The sequence below is a fragment of the Netta rufina genome, assembly GCF_964035555.1.
Source record: "Netta rufina genome assembly, chromosome: 14".
Taxonomy (NCBI): Eukaryota; Metazoa; Chordata; class Aves; order Anseriformes; family Anatidae; genus Netta; species Netta rufina.
Window position 1 is genome coordinate 1,891,037 of NC_140137.1, and position 21,138 is coordinate 1,912,174.

At 38.7% G+C, this 21,138-nt stretch overlaps 1 protein-coding gene across 1 annotated transcript in view; it reads right to left on the minus strand.

Moving 5' to 3' along the window:
• Window positions 1–21,138, minus strand: part of ATP10B (ATPase phospholipid transporting 10B (putative)) — a gene marked incomplete at both ends in the record, with an annotated part of 56,204 nt that overhangs the window by 19,392 nt on the left and 15,674 nt on the right. Inside the window, 6 exons of the mRNA XM_084295409.1 lie at window positions 4,778–5,013; window positions 8,467–8,719; window positions 9,884–10,011; window positions 12,265–12,396; window positions 16,722–16,828; window positions 19,763–19,848. Coding sequence (XP_084151535.1) covers window positions 4,778–5,013; window positions 8,467–8,719; window positions 9,884–10,011; window positions 12,265–12,396; window positions 16,722–16,828; window positions 19,763–19,848 — 942 coding nt within the window. The remainder of the gene's footprint in view (window positions 1–4,777; window positions 5,014–8,466; window positions 8,720–9,883; window positions 10,012–12,264; window positions 12,397–16,721; window positions 16,829–19,762; window positions 19,849–21,138) is intronic.

A 21,138-nucleotide genomic window follows, 5' to 3' on the forward strand; every position in this document is an offset into this window, starting at 1 on the left:
ATATACTGAGGAAAAGCCTGATTTTCAGGTATCTTCTCAAGCCTCTTAAAAGGAATCAGACATTGAAAAATTAAAGTGCTCATTCTTTAGAAATCGTTTCACAATGTCTTGCTGCAGCAGCTGATAGGTACCTGTGTGCCTGTTGCCTACTGTGCTCACTACTTAGAGCAATCACAAATAGCTGAACTGGACAATTCCCATGTAGAACATATTATGTACAGACATAACTCTCAAAACAGTGATGTTGGGAATTATATTCAATTCAAAACATTAACAATTAGAAATTCTGTTTGCCCAGCTATTCATATAATTTCCTCATGCATTGCCACCATTAGAATGAACCTCACCAACCACAGATCATTACACATGGATCTCAACCTCTCCTATTCATCACCATCCCACTCAGTTTTGTTTGCACATATATATCCACAATATCTGCCTCTAACTTGTGCCAAAAATAACAACACACACGTAGGCATTCCATTTCAACTGAAACTTTCTGAACTAAAAAATTTCCTTTGGAAAAATGGAAAATTTTCAGGTCAACTGTGGCCTCAGAAACAAGTTTTAAACATAAAATTTATACAGAGATCAATATTTTTATCTCTTTTTCTTTTCACATTCAGTGAAAGCAGGGCTGACCTGAATTTCCCTATTTCTCTAGTTTCAGCCTTATGGAATACCAGCAGATAAAAGAATTCACACAAACAAGTCTGTTCATTGACTGGCCTGAATAAAACTGAATGAATAAAACAGAAAATGAAACAAAACAGCATTGATGACAATCAATTAAATTTACCATACTTTAAATGCTATGTTAGTAAAATGTTGATGTTATAAAATGGCTACTGCAATTCAGTTGTTAAGATCTCTGTATTAGTTTGATAGCATTTCTTCTACTTGATGGCTCTAAAACCTGATGATAATAGGACAATTGAAATCTTCATGAAATATTTCTAATAGCAGGGCACTGTTTATTGCAATTATTAAATCTAGAAGAAAACGTGCTGTCAAGATCTTACTTCATAAGAACATCTACAGGTAGACAGAATAAATGCTAATGCCCTATCTTGTTCCAAATTTGATTATCATTTTATATTTTTCCTACTCTTTTAAATTTCCCTGAAGTCTTGCTGTCAACCATATCTCCATTGTTTATAGTACATTGTTTTAATTTTTCCTCTGAGAAGTTGCAGCAGCCACAACAAATCAAATTAATAAAGTCAACTGGCATTGTCTCATTTGAGGTACCCAAAGAAACCGGTAAGGTGGCCAATGCCACCTTCAAGGCTCTGAAGTGACCTGGTATCCTCTTCTTTGGCTGAAGGCTGTCCTCTAGAGGGCCAGACAGACAGGATAAAAATTGGTTTCCATTTTCATAAGAGGTGTGAAAGAACAGGTGAGTCTGTTCTTTTCCCAGTTGCATTAGCTGTATAGACATATCCTTCTCCCTCCAGATTTCTAATAAATGTTTATGAAAGGAATAAATCAGTCACTATATTTCTTTCTCAGACTTCTTCAGAGATTTCTGAAGTAAAGACTACACTGTTCTTCTGTCCTTTCCATTCCACAAAAAACCTAAAACATACACATACATTACACTTTTTTATGATACCAGCATAATACTGATATTATACCACATATGTGATACCACACATAATTGTCAACAGTTCTCAACTACAGACTTTGGTTATAGCGTGAATATGAGTTGAGATGGATTCGTCCAGCTCAGTCTTATTTTCTGAGTGTAACTGTTAATAGGTTGACTTCTATCTTTTTGTATTTGCATCTCAAGATAGCAAGATGAGTGCTAACAAAAGTTAGGAATTTGCTTTTCCATTGTCCAGGACCTTGTCATGCTCTTTCCCACTGACCAGACTTTAATACTGAATTTTAGGGGGCTGTAGCTGGACACAGGATTCATCTTATCTTATGAACTGCATAAATCACATACAAGGAGGCTCCCCAAACTCTCAGGGATCACAAGGACTAAGACAAAAATATTGGAGGGGATAAAAACAGAAAGTAAGTCCTAGGATTTAGGTTCTGCATAAAAGCTACACTATTTTTATTCCAGAAAAGAAAAGCAGAAAAGCAGTGCTATTTAGCTATTCTTGTAGGATCTGCAGTCTCCAGTTTAATTAACTTTATCAAATGCCATGAATTACACATCATCCTCATCTCAAGCTCAGAGATGCAGTAAGATGAACATGTTAATTAATAAAAGCTTTTTAAATTTCAGGAAAACACCAAAACTAGTTGAGCAGAGAATGCTCTCACAAGCAGGCAGGTTGAAATACATTTTGTAGCTGAGGAGCTTTCTAATTGCAGAACTGCTCAGAATACTGAAACCAAGTCTGAAACATGCTGATTTGCAGGCACAATCAATTACCACAGTACAAATGCACTTAAAATACCATATGCAACCTGGTTACCACTGATTTGCATAAGGTTGATTGACGAGAGAATTTTGTGATCATTGCACAGATAATGCTCTTTTAAAAACTGTTCATATATAAATTTGACATTAGTGAATGATTATTGTTTGTTTGGCATAGTTATTTTCCAATTAAATTCTACATTTTGTAGGATATTATTAAGGTAACAGCCCTCCTTCTTTAAAATGCTTTTCTTGGCAACAGTTCTGATATGCAGGTGCTCACAGAAGATGCTGTACTAACCCTTACCCAAAAATCACTGTCTTCTCAGCAGTGCAAAGTTCTTCTTTTTTTTTTTTTAATTACCTGAGGCTACCAGTTTCCATGAGTAGCTTTCATCTAGCTAGTACATCAACCTTTGGAATCTCAGCATTTATTAAGAAAAAAGCCAACAACAACAAACTGTGTAATCCCAGATGCTGGCCTTTGAACTTTGTGTTGTTTATTGTAGAAAGCAGGGCATTATTTTCTCTTGTGTTTTGATGACGAGAAGAAGCTGAGTCTCACAATTTCATAGTGAGCATCACATTTGACAAGTGTTGACTGCCACTGAATACTTCAGTGCTTTTATTTAAACAGAGACATTCATCCAGGAGGGCTCGGCAAGCCTTAAATTAAGGAATATTAAATGTGTGAGCGAAGACACAAAAGATGGATTTTTAATGAGAAACTTTGACTACTGAGATCCATTCAAGCCCACAATACTATCTGTATACCCATTGTTATACAGATGTTCCAGCTGTTCTTAGCAATGTACAAATGCATCAGACAAGGTGATATAAATTCCAAAGGACAGGAAACACAGAGAGACAGAAAATTTTACTATCCCTATTTCATAAAAAGGAAATTGGTTTGGTAAATAAAGATACCACTGTGCATCATTTGAAAAATACCAATATATGGGGCAACATACTGGGCAATAAATACCTAAGTGTCTTCATTTTTTCATTTGTCACAGAGGTTAAGCAATTTATTGGGATAGAGTGACAGCAGCTAAGGCGGTTTATTTTCAGGACAGCAGCTTAACCTCCTTCTAAAAAGCAGATGTTTCATACTAGTTCCTCAGATTATGCTTTTACAGAGGGGAAACAAGCAAACAAGCAAAGGAAAACATGGCATTTTATTTCTGAAAGAAACTGAAGAGGCTTGGCAGAAAAACTATCTGGAAACATATCTGGCAAGGAAGTCCTATATCACACTTCAAAAGTCAAGACCCATAGAACAGATATAAAGAAGTTCTCAATATTCCATGAGGACTGGGCTGGAAAATGTGAGGACAACTGACAATCCCCCATATTCCAAGAACAGGAGGAACACTGACCAATATCTACTACAAAACAGAGAAACTGAATGAGACAAGCAGAATCTTAGAATTAATCTAGGCTTACATCAACTAAAACCAGTCAGCAAGTCAAAAACTTTGCCAAGAAGAACAACTGCAGAAAATAAAGTTCTGAGAATCCTCTATTTATTAGAATTTGTTACAATGAAGATTTGGAAGGGCTTTTTAATTAATTTTAATTGTAATTCTGATTTTGAAAGTGTTTGACCTTCTCCTGGAGTGCATAAAAGCTTTTTCTGAAATGTCTCTTAACAAACTTTCAAGGATTAAAAAACAGACTGACCTTGATTAGGTTGTGTTAGATTTTGGGAAGTTTCAGATCTAAAATTCAGATGAGTTTAAGGCTTTTCTAGAAGTGCAATGAGGATGACTCGAACTTCCATGTTAGTACTTGAGGTGAGGCAGAGGCCACCGAGCTAATGAATTGGGACAAGGCTGTTCAGTATCTGTTCAACATCTCACAGGGTTTGAGAATGTAATCTGATAAACCTTTCTTGCTTCATTTACATGTATATTTTCTATGTAAAAAATGTTGGCATTTTTGTTTTTTATTTTTATCTCAAAGAAGTGCACCACTTACCTTTTTCTAAGTCACAAATCACACAGAACTGGTCTGGAGAGCACAGCTTTTGCATTCGGCATGCACAGCTCATGGGTGGCTAAACTGTTTATCGGAGACAATATGTTGCAGTGCTGATAGCAAAAGTAGTTTATGGCATTCTGAACTGTGTTCAGACTCAGACTTCAATCCCATAACCTTTTCCCAACCATCATCTTCCAGAAGGACCTATACTGCCCTTTTCTGCAAAGCCAGGCTCCAGGCTCCTATCTCTGCTCACAGCCCCAACTCCTCTTGGCACAACCCCAGCCAGAATCCCCATTGCAGTCTACCTCACTTTCCTGCCATGCCAGGGTACCAAAACAGTACAAAAAGCTCATTCTGTGCCAACTACATATCTTGTAGTTAAATGTGCCAGCTCGATCTGTTTGTACTCACAATGGTGCTGCTGAATGCCACTTGAGATCGGTTGCTGTCACGACGACCAAGTGACCTATTCCGTGTATGCCCCTGAAAATGAGCTCTAGCACTCTGGCACCTCCTTAAGGGTCTCATGGTCCTTTGATTATAAGTGCCTGGTCTTGCAGTGTTCATGGAAGGAAGTGTGAAGTGTTGAAGTTTTACAAAATCTGCATAATCTAAATCCAACTCCTTATGGGTTTCCAGGCGCTTGGCTGTAAATAGAGAAAATTAACATTATCTTTTAAAAGATAATTAACATTGTATTTTATACTGTTCTTTGTTCTTTTCTGGTCTGTTATAGACCGCCGAACCAGGATGAGGAGACGGATGAGGAATTCTACAGGCAGCTGACAGAAGTTGCGAAATCGTCAGCTCTTGTACTCGTGGGGGACTTCAACTTCCCTGACATATCCTGGAAGCACAACACAGCCCTGAGAAAGCAGTCTAGGAGGTTTCTGGAGAGCGTGGAAGATAGCTTCCTGACGCAGCTGGTTAGTGAACCTACCAGGGGTGGTGCCCCGCTAGACCTTCTCTTCACAAACAGAGAAGGACTGGTGGAGGATGTGATTGTCGGGAGCTGTCTTGGGCAGAGTGACCACAAAATGGTGGAGTTCACTATTCTTGGCGAGGCCAGGAAGGGGACCAGTAAAACCGCTGTATTGGACTTTCGGAGGGCTGACTTTGAGCTGCTCAGGACACTAGTTGGTGGAGTCCCTTGGGAGGCGGTTCTGAAGGGCAGAGGGGTCCAGGAAGGCTGGGCGCTCTTCAAGAGGGAAATCTTAATGGCGCAGGAACGGTCTGTCCCCACGTGCCCAAAGACGAGCTGGCAGGGAAGAAGACCAGCCTGGCTCAACAGAGAATTGTGGCTTGATCTTAGGAGAAAAAAGAGGGTTTATAATCTTTGGAAAAGTGGGCAGGCCACTAGGGACGACTTTAAGGATGTAGCGAGGCTGTGCAGGGACAAAATTAGGAAGGCCAAAGCTCATCTGGAGCTCAATCTGGCTACTGCCGTTAAAGATAACAAAAAATGTTTCTATAAATACATCAACACAAAAAGGAGGACTAAGGAGAATCTCCATCCTTTACTGGATGCAGGGGGAAACTTAGTTACAAGAGATGAGGAAAAGGCGGAGGTGCTCAATGCCTTCTTTGCCTCAGTCTTTAGCGGCAATACCGGTTGTTCTCTGGATACTCAGTACCCTGAGCTGGTGGAAGGGGATGGGGAGCAGGATGTGGCCCTCACTATCCACGAAGAAATGGTTGGTGACCTGCTACGGCACTTGGATGTGCACAAGTCGATGGGGCCGGATGGGATCCACCCAAGGGTACTGAGGGAACTGGCAGAGGAGCTGGCCAAGCCACTGTCCATCATTTATCAGCAGTCCTGGCTATCAGGGGAGGTCCCAGTTGACTGGCAGCTAGCAAACGTGACGCCCATCTACAAGAAGGGCCGGAGGGCAGACCCGGGAAACTACAGGCCTGTCAGTTTGACCTCAGTACCAGGGAAGCTCATGGAGCAGATCCTCCTGAGAGTCATCACGCAGCACTTGCAGGGCAAGCAGGTGATCAGGCCCAGTCAGCATGGGTTTATGAAAGGCAGGTCCTGCTTGACGAACCTGATCTCCTTCTATGACAAAGTGACGCGCTGGGTGGATGAGGGAAAGGCTGTGGATGTGGTCTACCTTGACTTCAGCAAGGCTTTTGACACCGTCTCCCACAGCATTCTCCTCAAGAAACTGGCTGCTCTTGGCTTGGACTGGCGCACGCTTCGTTGGGTTAGTAACTGGCTGGATAGCCGGGCCCAAAGAGTCGTGGTGAATGGAGTCAAGTCCAGTTGGAGGCCAGTCACTAGTGGCGTCCCCCAGGGCTCGGTGCTGGGGCCGGTCCTCTTTAATTATCTTCATCGATGATCTGGACGAGGGCATCGAGTGCACCCTCAATAAGTTCGCAGATGACACCAAGTTAGGTGCGTGTGTCAATCTGCTCAAGGGTAGGAAAGCTCTGCAGAAGGATCTGGATAGGCTACACCGATGGGCTGAGGTCAACTGCATGAAGTTCAACAAGGCCAAGTTCTGGGTCCTGCACCTGGGGCGCAATAACCCCAAGCAGAGCTACAGGCTGGGAGAGGAATGGTTGGAGAGCTGCCAGGCAGAGAAGGACCTGGGAGTGATGGTGGATAGTCAGCTGAATATGAGCCAGCAGTGTGCTCAGGTGGCCAAGAAGGCCAACGGCATCCTGGCTTGTATCAGGAACAGTGTGACCAGCAGGGCTAGGGAGGTGATCGTCCCCCTGTACTCAGCTCTGGTGAGGCCGCACCTCGAGTACTGTGTTCAGTTTTGGGCCCCTCGCTACAAGAAGGACATCGAGGTGCTTGAGCGGGTGCAGAGAAGGGCGATGAAGCTGGTGAGGGGCCTGGAGAACAAGTCTACGAGGAGCGGCTGAGGGAGCTGGGCTTGTTCAGCCTGGAGAAGAGGAGGCTCGGGGGCGACCTTATTGCTCTCTATAGGTACCTCAAGGGAGGCTGTAGCGAGGTGGGGGTTGGCCTGTTCTCTCACGTGCCTGGTGACAGGACGAGGGGGAATGGGCTTAAGTTGAGCCAGGGGAGTTTTAGGTTAGATGTTAGGAAGAACTTCTTTACTGAAAGGGTTGTGAGGCATTGGAACAGGCTGCCCAGGGAAGTGGTGGAGTCACCATCCCTGGAAGTCTTCAAAAGACGTTTAGATGTAGAGCTTAGGGATATGGTTTAGTGAGGACTGCTAGCGTTAGGTCAGAGGTTGGACTTGATGATCTTGAGGTCTCTTCCAACCTAGAAATCCTGTGTGATTCTGTGTGAAAAAAACTGAAATATACTAACCCAAAGCTAAAACAACTCAAAAGCCATCATCAGAAAAACCTCCACGATCCACTTTATTTTCTGGCAACTCACTCTCTGCAATGCTTACTATCATATGAAATCAAAAATGCATTTCAAAGTGATTAGTTGTTTTTAAAGATTTCTCCTAAATGCTAAGGGTTGCATTTTGTAGTTGTCTGGAATACGAGAAAGAAGGAAGGTAATTCACAAATTTGTTAATGCGCTCTGTCACAAAGCACAAACATCTTTACAGCAGCTTCTTGCTTGCTAAATTAAATCCTTTGTGCTATGTAGACAGAGAAAGTAGCAACCAAGAAGGGGTCTGAGTAAAAATGTCCAGATTTGGCGCTGAATGCTAAAAGACTTCAGATACAGACTGCAGCTAAGGTTGACTCTAGAAGATGTAGATGCACCTTCTTTCATATCACACAGAAGTCTATGGCAATTACTTTTGGACCCACTGAGTTTGATTAATAACTATTTTCAGTTTGTGAGTCTATAGAAGATTGCCTGGCATTTATTTAGAAATGAAAATGCTCTTTTTGCACAAGAGGGTATTCAAGAGGGTATTCAATGCAAGGCAATGCCTGAGATGTATTCAGAAGGAAACAGAAAACCTTTCCTATCTGCCCTCCAAATCAGTTAAAACTTCACTTTAGGAATCTCCATAACAGGAGTCCCTCACAAAATGGAGACAAAACCATAAATTCAGTCAGAAGGCTCAGTAGGTTTAAATGTTATTATTTAAATTAATAAGATTTACTAGCTCAGAGAAAAAAAAAAAAAGAAAGTTTAAAAAAGTATCTCCTACCATTTTCCTGATGTGAAAACTCATGTCCATCAACTGTACAGCGTCGGAATACCATTTTGTTTTCTGTTAGTGTCCCAGTTTTGTCTGAGAAAATGTACTGAATTTGTCCAAGATCTTCAGTAATATTTAGGGCTCTGCACTGAATGGGCAAATCTGCTTCTTCATCATAGAGGTCAATGTCATTGTGAATTAAGAAGACTTGGCCCAACTTGACCAACTCAATAGACACATAAAGAGAAATGGGGATTAAAACCTGAAAGAGAGATGAAAATCTCAGTGAGGTGTTAGACAAGTCTTATTGCTTTCTGTCAGAAGTTTCCTGGCACAAGTATACTAACATTTTCAGAAAAAAAGTTCTTCCTAGAGATGTATTGTAGGACCAAATAATAACATTTAAAAACAAACAAACAAACAAAAAATCTGCACACAATAGCAACGGATAGCTAGGGACAATAAGTCATGAATTTAAGACAAAATTATTTGAACCAAATCCAAAGATGAGCTGATGAGTCTGAAATTGGATTCTTGACTCTCTTACAAAGCACATGTTTTTGTCCAAGTTTCATCAAGGTTCATCAAAGTCAAGGTATGCAGTTCTTCCTTCCTGAAACTCTGAGATGATGCACTAGCAAAGGCTAACTCTTAATGTAAAAAAGTTTCCAAAGCAATGACTTTGCATGCAACACTTCCCATCCACTAACTTCCCTGTCATGAAATAATCCTGAATTCTTAAGGTGCACAAATGTTCTGTTTAAGTAATAAAGGATAAATCTGTAACGAATCTCTAAGCAACTCAGAAAGTTATTTTCATATTTCATTCATATTAAAGAAATTCTGTTCACTTAAATCTCAGCAGATAAATCAAGAAATCAGAAAAGCGTGATTTTTTCCCCTACACCATAAACTGTTCTTCATGATTAGGTTTAATCAGACTCATATATGAGTATCCTACTTTTAATTTATCTTATTTACTAAACCAGCAGAGCCATACCTAGCTATTATTCCCCACCGGCGAAACATTTTTTTTTTTTCACTGTCTTTCTGAGATATTAAGTGGCATTCCTATTCAGGAATGATGGGCATAGGCAGAAGAAAAACCCAACAACTGATATTTCGATGTAAGCATCTTCTTTAGTGCATATCCTAGAGATTCTGGAGCTATTTAAAGATATAATACATGTCCTTCTTATCTATATTCCTGTGACGTTTCAACACCACCAAAAAAAAAAGTGTTTTGAAAGAAAAAAAAGTAATATATGTCACACTTCAATGTTTTGAAATGCTCCTTACAATATTTTCAAATAGGATTAAGAAGGTACTGCACAGCTATTACTTGATACTAATTTTTCATTGTTGACTGTAGTCAGTTATGAATAGCTTCTTCCTTGAAGGTAACAGAGAAGTGTTTGTCTTTTACCTGCAGTAGGATTATCATGGTCAAGAACAGGTAGAAACCAGCAAGAACTGGAGACAGAAAATTGCCATTCTCATCTGGGACATCATAAGGTGGATGTTCTGAGAAGCTTCCAGCCCAGATGCCATGACCTGTTGGAATACGTATTATGTTGAAATACACTGAGCAGGAAGGTGATTATTTTCATCCACCTGTCCCACAAGACTCTTAGCTCTGTATACATCTCTTCTCACTCTACCTCTTGCTGCTGCAGGATTCCATCTCTGCCACCTAGCTTTAAAAGTCCTTAGTGTTGAAGACTCCCATTCCACTTTCTAACAGAAAGTATGATAACTTTCATAGAGAGAAGCTGAAATCTTTTTCATCCTTCCCAACCATTCTCAATTTCCACCTCTCTTTGTTAGCACATGCTTCCTATAACTCAAGCTAAGCAGCTTATTTTTACATTTCCTCCATTTCCCATCAGTTAGGTCACACCCCCAAACTGCTTCTTCCCCTGTATATTAAATATCAGTAGATTTCATTACACTACTACAGCAAAGTTTCCAGTTTAGGACTTACCAACATCCCACCTGGGCTACTTTACCAGCTTTCATATTGCTCTTACTGACATAAACTTTGCTTAGGAATGTTACTAAATGTACATATTCAGAAACGACACCTAGCTAGCACAAACAACCCACAGTGCATCATTGCTCCCAATGCCTTTTTCCTGCCAAAAACCTCCACTTTGCATACCCAGTTCTGATAAAACTTCAGTTAGCACCAATTAAACTAGTGGTTGTTCTGCAGCATCTGCAGCATCTGCCTACTAATATGCTGCCAAAGGAATTAAGATTATTTCAGCAATATCTTATGGCTAGAGACCTTAATCACAACGGAGGAAGGACAACTGTAGTTGACAAGTCACTTCTTACACCCATTTTTCACTCTACACAAGAAAAATACTGATTGATCCACGAGAAACTTTTCTTCTTGCCTTATGTTCAGACAATATTGCAAAGCAAGAACTCATGACAGAGCTATGGGACCATTTCATTTTTTTAACCTGAGCATATAAACTGTTTTCTTTAAATGCTGGCTTTTTCATCTGAGACTCCCTTAGATTTTAAGTTAAAGGACTTTATTACTCAAGGGCCCCTACAAAGAAGAAAAAGACAAGTTTCTAAATCGACATGACAGCAGCCAGGGAACAATGAAAATAAAGTCTCTCTCTCTCCCTCGCATAGAGCTTAGTTGTCAAACTGAAATCCCATTTCTGTGCCAAGAAAGCCCACTGCAACATGAAGCAGCAAAATTAAAAAAGTGATTAAGTCAGTTCTATCGTTCATTTTTTTGAATGGCCCTTATTTCTAACGGTGTTACAGTGATGACTGGCTAGTGGGTCACATCACAGGCCTTTGGGGAAGGTTCATGAGAACTTGACAGGGGCACCAGATTTGACTTTGTCTCTACAAAACTAAATGAAAGCAGTAACACTAAGTAAGTTATCACTGAGATTAAATCGATTAAAAAAAAGGGGGGCTTTGAACACAAATTGCTCGTGGGAGCCTCTGTTATGTCTTTAAAGCAGTGACCCATTCAAAACTCAGCGGGTTTAAATTCTGGCCCTTTTCCTCAGGGTTAAGAAATCCCATTAATTCTGACCTGCCTGCGACAGACTGCAATCAGAGTTGGAGGGCAAGAGGGTGCTTACCTGCAATGAAAACAATGTTTTTCAGATCTACAATGTAGTAAACTACTGTCAGATAACCCCAGCCCACCCAGTTACCATATTCAAGTGTGCTCACATGAAAAGAGGCACTGTAAAGCCCCCAGAAAAATGCAGACCGTTCCTAACTAAACACTTAATTCATCTCAGCCTTCTAAAGGGACCTTTGGGTAAGAAGGTAGCTGTGGAGATTGTAAACTGAATGAATTACCCATGTGCAGCTCACAGATTGAAAATTGGATACCTCTGGCTAATATCACCCTGAATGTATTAGAGGAGAATGTTACTAAAATGAAAGTAAAGCTACATCATTTTACTTCTGTAGTTATACATGGAGAACAAACATCCATTCAGGAAGCATATCTCAATTTGTTAGCACTGATTCCTATAATGCATTAACCCAACGGCTTTCACTTCCTTGCTTTACACAAATTCTACCACAGTGGAGACAAGTCTTATGTGAAATATTTATAGCCATGGCCAACTTTCCTTCCATCTGAATTGTTCAGATTTGACATTTTAACTTGTATATTGGAAGACAAAAGAGCCTAAAGACTCCAAAAGCGTTGGGCCTTCAGCTCTAGATCTGATCTCGCTCATATAAGATCAGTTTTAATCACCATATAGAAAAAAACAATCAAATAGAAAGAAGATTTTTATCAGTGCTTCATACCTATGGCTCCAACAAGGCACATTGTGAACAGGAGTCCCACACATAAGAAAATATCCATATTCATCCGTCGCTCTATCTTGCTGCGCTTATAACGAGGACCATTGTTATTTAGCATGGCCTTAGTTTCGTGACCTTCAAAACACAAATAGATATATTTATGTAATATATATATTTTAAAGCATTTCACAATGTGGGAGCAGGATGCTCACAACTAATGCTAATTTAACTCTGGTTTCATTCAGTAATTTTATTGACCATCTTCTCATTTGACTGTACATCAGAACATATGATAGACTAAATCAAGGGGGTTACAGAAGACCTCCATTATATTACAGCTTTCAGCTGTAACATACATTTTACTTCCCAAAAGACAGCAGATTCAACAAGAACAAAAGGTTTGTATCAATATTCAAATCTTCTGAGACTCAAAAGCACAGATGTGCTTCTACATAATAGCCAAGTCTCCCTGAGAATAGAAGGAAAAACAGCAATAATATTGAATTTTGGTATTTTAAAATCAACATGATTAAGTGCTATACTGATTCCCAACACCTATAATTGAAAAACATTTAAAATATTTTTCATCAGCTATTTAGAAGCCACTAGACATATTTCCTACATTAACTTAAACAGTATCTGACATTAGATCCAGCAGTGAAAGATACTAACATTGCTTAGTTTTAAATCGTGTGGATGTTAAGTGCTAACAAAACAGTAGGACAAGAAATAATAATAAAAAAGCACACCCAAATCATAAAACTTACTGAATTAAAATTGAGTTGGTATATTTTGTAATGGAAAAGAGGAGTTCTTTAAGAAGCTAACAAGCAAAAATTTTCTACATTTCTACATTTTCTACATGTATTTTATTAATATTATCTAAACCGTGGCTCCACAATTAGCATATTTGGATACCATCTGTTGCTATATTAGATAGTATATTTTATGTTAAATAGTATATTTTATGTTTATTCCTATAGCCCTTTCCCTGGAAAATACAGGCTATACAGACTTGTATTTTACTATTATTTTGTGTGTGTGTGTGTTTTATATGTGTGTTTAGCATGTGAGAGGTACTGTTTGCCATCTAACTTTTGGCTTTTCCTAGAGAATTTTAACTGAAAGCTGAGAGTAAGGTATGATTTAATCACTCCTATTGGATTAATTCCAGCTTTACATCAAAAGTTATTAACTGAGAGAGACCACAAGACAGAAAATTACCCTCCAGCCTTATGTTCAGGACATTCACCCAAGAGCTGGGACTCTTGGCTTCCTATTTCAATGAACATTCAATTATTTACACAACCCGGAGCTATGTCAGTGGGACCAGTTTATACCATCAGTGCTCCTCTCTTTCTAACTCATGTATAACCTGCTTATTCCACAGATATTCAGAATACAACTTGCGAAGCAGGAGGTGTGTGTTCAGTCCCATGTAGGCAGAACTGAGAATGAAAGCCAAGTCTTCCCTTCAGTGAACAAATGCTCTAGCCACCAAGTTACACAGAAGTGGAGAGTACTACTGCCTGCACTTCTGTTCCTCCAGCAGCTGTGCGAACCTTGTTCCTCACTTTTCTTTTACAGCATGTTTAATAGAGTTTTTTGTGTTGAAAAAAGCGAACAAAAAACATGACAAAGCCAGCTAGTCCATGCAGAAGTCCTCAAACAAATATTGATGGATTTGTTTCAGCAAGAAAATGTGAGGAGCTTTATTTCCAAATTTCACCTCTGTTATTCCCTTCCACTTCAGCTGACCAACAGGAAACGGAGTGTTCTGCACACCTCTAGTAAGTATATCACTTTGCAAGAAATGTAATATCTGAAATACGAGAAACTTTTTTTTTTTTCTCCTAGAGTCCTCATGGTTTTGTATGCCGTGTAAGGCAGCACCTCACCTATCACCCCACTGGTACATGATCTCTCAATTTCTGGATGCTAATAGGCTCATCTAAAACCTTTTTTTCATTCTGGTACTTTAGTACTTGAAAAGCATATAATTCTTGCTGCTGTCCTTATTGCAATGAGAAAACTATGTTGGCTGTTGGTCTGTAATTAGGTTTTGGTGCATTAGCACTATTGCTTTGTGTAGAACCATTTGGGTAACCATGAAAAGCAAAATCATACTTGGATCAGATGAGAACTACACAGGCTAAACAATCACATCAAGTGATGGCTTGGCTCTTCACAAAGACTTCCATTAGATAGTAAGTTTGAGGAATAATAGGGTTATAAAAATAGAGAACATGCCATGTTGTAATGTGACTGATCTTGGATACTCAGAAAAGGTCAGAGACCATGACTAAAAGCCAGAATATAATAAATGTCAAAGAAACCAAGAAATGAAGCAGGTACTGGCTCAAATGAGTCTAATTTTAGAAGAAAAGGGATAAACTTTTATACTGACATTAACAATAAGATGACAACTGGAAATTGAGTTGAAGACTTACTCAGACCAATGAAATCACATCTTGAGAATCACTTTAAAACTCCCAGCTTTTGCTGCTGGCAGCTTAAGCAACATTAACAGAGACCCACATTGGAATCTGTGCTGATGTTGAAAGGAGCATACTGAAAAATGACTTGACCAAAGAGAAGAAAAATAGAAATCCTTACAGAAGAAAAGACCTGTTGATATGGGTCAAGAAGATGGCCATGGAAATGAACAGAGGGTTTGAACACCTCTCCCAGCAAGAAAAGTTGTGAGAGCTGGTGTTAAGCTTGGAGAAGAGAAGACTCTAGGGAGATGTTATAGTATATAACAATATAAATATGTAAATAAATTAAAATATATGTATTGCTATATATATAATACATATTAAATAGATATATGCATATATATATATTTTATATATTGCATGTATAACATGTATATTGCATGTTATACATTCAATATATAAAGAGAGCTTATTAGAAGATAGAGGAAGACTTTTTACCTGGGCCTGAAGTGACAGGACAAGGGGCAATAGTTTTAAACTGAAAGAGGTTGGATTTTGATTGGATGCAAGGAAGAACATTTTTTATTGTGAGGGTGGTGAGACAGAGAAGTTATGTCCCAGAAGTATTCACAGTTGGGTCAGATAGGACTTTGAGTATCTTGATCTAGTGAAAGATTTCCCTGCCCATGGCAGGGGGGCTGGACTAGATGATATTTAAAGGTCTCTTCTAACTCAGACCATTCTTTGAATCTGTGAAGTTACTCCCATTCTACAGGGTATGTTTCCTATAGAGAATTTATATAGTAGCTCCAAAAAAATGAGTGATAGGTTTGGAATCCTCCTCTGTCTGGCACTCCTCCTTTAGTCCGGTAGGTACCATCCTTACTTGTGATGTTCAGAAAGACAGGCGTTGAAAGACCTGCAAGGTGAAGGCTATTTTGGAAATATCTGGGAGCTATAGCCATTTAAAGTCCACTTCTATAGCAATGACATAAAATGGCTGATTGTTAGGTAAAATATTATGAATTGTGGAGGTCAACGTAAGGTAAATGACTCTTGCAAAAATGGTGACTTATTTCTCTTAGGTAGCTCAGCCTTGAGGCCTCCCAGGCTGCTGGTTAGACATACAACAGGTGACATGACTTCCAGAAAGGTAAAAATAACCAATGGTGATGTTAATCATTGTTTTTAACCTGATTTTATTTCATCAACAAATAAAGAGGGTATAAAGAGTTGATACACTGGTAGTTGATAGGCTGCTTCTGAAGCAGAAGAGGGCACAGCCATCAAAGTCAATGATAAATCATGCTCACTGAATAGAAGTGGTGGTAACATTCCAAAAGCAAAAGAAGCTGAGAAAAAAATAAGCTGACCCACTGCTGAACCTGGCACTGCTGCGCTTGATCTGAGCACTGACACCATCTTGCGTGGTTCATGTAGATTACTGCATGAAATACTGCAAGGACACACACCGTCTGTGTCAGCACAAACCTGTGAGGCTGCCACCTCTTCTGTAACCTCCAGCTGCTTTTCTACTGCTTTCCATGTGCTGGCACTGGCACTAGTTGGCTTTATGATGAAAACTAACCTTTTTTTTTTTTTTTTGCTGGGTGGTTCTTAAACTGCATCAGTTTCTGCCCTGAGGAGCCAATGAGACACCTCTAAGGACAGCAGTATAGATTTTATAACCAATGAAATTATCATTATAATCAGAGCTACAGAGCTGAGAGTTAAACTCACCTTATCAAATTTGACTTGACCAGACATTTTGGCATAAATGTAGCAAGATACTTGATATACGCAAGGATACTGTCACTTGCCAGAGACCCAGTGCAGGACTTGTTGCCTTTGGAGATGGATGAGTAACACCTTTACTTCAAAAGGTTATGTATTCTTCCCTCTGTACCATCAGTTCTTAAAATGTTAAATTGTGGTGTGATGCTAGACTACGCATATTTACTTAAGGATATTTACAAGGAAATTCTATGAATACTATAGGAAGAACTTTTTACAAATTTTTACCTGCATATATAACAATTCCTACTGCAACCTCAGTGTTTCTGATTGTACATCCACGAAGCAAAAGGCTTTCAATGTTAAAACCAATCCGTTCGTTATTTGGCTTTTCCCTAGGAAAAAAAAAAAAAGTAAAATAAAGCTATGTCATTTTCTGTTCTGAAACAGTATTAAACAAAATTTCTGCATGCATGTCTAATTCAAGTTGAAAACAAGGAACTGCGAAAGCCCTGTATTGCTTGTATTTCACGCAGCTTCAATAATGACTCCAGTAAGATGTTATAGAGAAGTTTAAGTATCTCTAAAAGCCCATTGACATTTTGTATGTATTACGATATCAATAGGAAGAAATTTGGCTTTCACCTAGTACCTTATGTGATGAATTCAGTATCTCATAAATGAAGCCAAGATATATTGTACAACCTAATTCAGTTTGAATTCTTTCAGAAAGTGGAGCAGTTTTTGCCTGCTGGTAAAAGTTCAGATGAATGTATCAGCAGCCTGCAAGAGCCTCTGTCTCTCTATCTACTACTGCAGGGCTTCTCATCTTTGAACCTCAGTTCACTTCAAGAGTATCTAGGCTGAGACTTTCTTCCTCATTCTCATGCTGTTTCATCCTGGCTGAAGATGTCCCATTACACCCCAGATCCTTCTGCTAGTAGAAGAGACAAATGAAAACTTGATGGAAATTGTAAGGCCAGCACCCCATCAGGCAGGCAACTTGTTACTTGCCTCTGAAAATGAAAGATACTTATCACAGTTTTTTGTTTATGCATTCTGGTAGGCTTCTCCTGAGATCTCTACCAAAACAGATTTTTCAGTTCAGTCACTCCAACTGGTTTTGTTATTTAAGTACCAGCATAAGAAAAGATTTATTTCAGAATATGTATCTTTTCCTACTTTCTATTGGATATTTACCATTGCATTTACTAGTAAATTGCAGTGTTACTTAAATGGGGGTAAGGTGCTTTCTCAGGGCTATGTACAGTCCTATGTCTACTTGCAGCTGCACGTGACTACTAGACATAAAATAAGAGGAGTAAAAAGGTTGAGGTGCCAAATAACTACAAGCTGGTAGAATAATAGGTTTGCTTAAAGAGTCTGCAGAGGAAGATTGTAAGGCAGCTCTGGCTTGTAGTGGTAAAGCAGGAGAAGGTCACTGCTGTAAACTGGAGTGGAAGTGTATGATTTCCAAAGCACCTTCAAATTACAGATGCTTGGTTGTCTTCACTGGCATTTGAACACAATGGGAGTGATTACAGAGTATTTTGTGTATATGAAACCCAGGCTTTGGTGCAATGAGATTTAAGTACCCTATATGTGTATATGTGTACCCTAGTAGTTAATATATTAGTTAATAAATATTAATTCAATTGTCTTTGTTAACACATTTTAAGAAATAATGCCAGAAACATCTTTCTCTGGAAATCTAGATTTAGCTTTCATGAAATCACTTAACAGAAGTCTTCCTGAATCCCCTTGAGCAGAATTTGCTGTGGCCAGGACATGTCAGATGGACATCATTAAGTTCTTACCATTTTTAGCAGAGAGAGTTCTGTACTGCTACAGGCTTATAGCAGGGAGACAGATGATCAATAATTTATTAAAACAGACCAAAGAAAAAAAATACATTTTCCATGGAAAATTCTTTCATCTATCCCCGAATCAGGGAGAGAAAGGTCCTCTATTGCACCAAGCAGGTGAGATAATACACATTTCCAAAAGAGTTTTCTGTTACAGGCTTTCAACAGAGATTTGAAGAGTTTGAAGCTAGTCCTTGGTCCTAAGGGTGTGTTTTTGTGTGTTTTCTTGTGACATATTGCCTACATTTATATAATCTCAGTGCTCTTGTGCTGTATTACAGCAGGCTAATTGGAAGGATTGCTTCAATTTAGATTATGCCCAGCGGTCCTCAAAGCCAGCAACTACAGCTAGCAATCAATACAAACTTGACCTGTTTTTACATTTTAAGATATCATAGCAGAGGGGAATGACATTGCTATTAGACACATCATTCTGACAGGGCATAAATTCTCAAGACCAGGTTAGGAACAGTCAGGGCTAATGTGTGAGGATCTGCTGGTTTACTGGTGTCAGAGGATCTGGCCATTTGCAGCTATGCCAGGTGCAACACTCTCTACATCGTCCTGGCAGACATTAACTATTAGTTTAGCCACTAGTAAACCTAAAAAAGTCAGAGTGTGGACAGGCATGCTGATACATTCATACAAGTTAAATTCTTTAAATTTGTTGCATGATGTGGAACATGCATTTGGTCTGGGGCAGCAACTTATTTCAGACAATTCCCTGGTGTGGGAATCAGCATGGATCAAGGACTATTCTGGAGAGGCCCTTGGGAAGCAGCTGCCCTGTAATCGAAAGTAAGAGAACTTTAGGACATGAGCCAAATTGACCTTGTAGCCTAGGAAACATCTGCTGAATTTGATTGTGTAGATTTCCCCATTATGCCTATCCCAAATTATTTAACGAAAGAAAGAACATGAGGAACAGAGGATGCAGCTTTTTCCTCACACAATTATGTTTACATTCAAAAAAAAGCACTTTTTTTTTTTAGATTAATGCATTGGCTCATTAGGATTTTTTGGTGATGTCTTTTGTGTTCCATCCAGAAGAAAATCTGGTTTGTTTGTTAGATCCTGGATAGCTTTTCCCTGTGGCCACAAATATGAAGACATCAGAACCATGCAGCCGGATATCTTTAAACATAAAGAAGGATTTAGATTTAACATCTAGCTTAGCCTAATCCTCAGGTCATATAAATGCACTTATATCTGAATTCTGAAAAGAGATGAAGCCTTGTGAGAACAATTTTTATAAAACAACTGCAAATTCAATGTCAAGCCTCTGTCCTGCCTTGCCTTAAAACCTGGATTCCAGTCTACATTTTATATTGACTTCTGAGTTAAGGAATAGATAACAGTGTTGTCAATCAATTTCTGCAAAATATGTTGCTTCCTTCCATATCTCCCCCAAGTAAAATATTAAAGCTGAGGCACAAAATGAACTTGTGGGTTACAGATACTTACATGTACCCTTTGAATTTATTGAGATCGTTGTTAGGCATTTCACAGATGATGGTGTTTTGGAAAAATTCTGGTTCAAATAAAGTATTCTGCAAAAGAAAACACACTGGGAGTGAGCATTAAATACAAAAAGTATTTGAAATGCTAAACACTAACACAGATGGGCTTGTAAATGCACTTCACAAAAAAACATTAAAAAAATAAAAAAATAAATAAAAAAGGGTAAAACCCTGCCCTTGGATTCATACACAGCCAGATGGTGCAGCCAAGAGCAATAGCTGCCTATATTTTTAATTTTTAAATTCTCAAATAGCACACAAATAAATTTTTTTTTTTTTGTCAACAAAAATCTATTTTAGCATAAGCAAACTTAATTTTGAAAAATAATGTAATTATTATTATTATTATTTTTTCAGAATGGCATTATCACACTATAGCAGATCTCCTTTGCTGGATTAACAAATCATTAAATTAAATTTAAAACTACTGTGTATTGGACAAGAAAACACAGATGCTGGTTAGTGAATACACCTGTCTTCATTTAAGGTAAATGTAACAAAGTTCAAATTCTTTATGAAACAAAACAGTCTTCAACCAAAAGCAAGATCAGCTGAAAATAATTTCAATGTTAATACGGATTTTGAAATATATTAGAAAAGTTGCTTTACTGGTAAGGAATACATGGTCACAAATAAGAGCTCGCATACTTGAATAATTTGAATATAGTCAAATAAATAAAACTAAAACAGACTAACAGCAAAACAAATAAACAAACAAACAAACAAACAAACAAAAAAAAAAAAAAACAAAAAAAAAGAAGGAAGAGGGTAGAAAGAGTCCTATGTACCAGGAGAGCTGGGAGCTGAAGTAAGACACACACTTTTGCTTGATTTCCCCCTTATTCAAGGAAACAGGCTTGCTTTTTGGCTGCGTGAAGCAGTCCAGAAAGCTGACAACAGGAAAGGTACATGATTGCCATAACTTTTTCTTTCTCAGCTGAAAAGATACAGAAGACTTTGATTTTAGATCAAGAACGTGTAATAAAAATGGGATGCAAGAAACATGAAAGAGGATCATTATTGCTGTGTAATAAAAAAGTTAAGATAATTAAAAACAACTTGAATCTAAACTCCTCCCATTAGGATATTCAGAACTGGAAATCAGGTCTGCTGCTGGGCTTCCCTATCTTCTTCTAAAGTAAGAGGGAATTCCAGAAGTTAGACTCCTTCAGAAAATCAAATCTGAAGAATCCTTCACTGAAATTCATAAAAGCTTTGCTGGACTGCAAGAGCAATTCCTCACAGTGCTAGTCCACAAGTCTCTCTCTCTCTCTCTCTCTTTCTCTCTCTTTATTTTTTTTTAATGTGCTCTAATTCTTA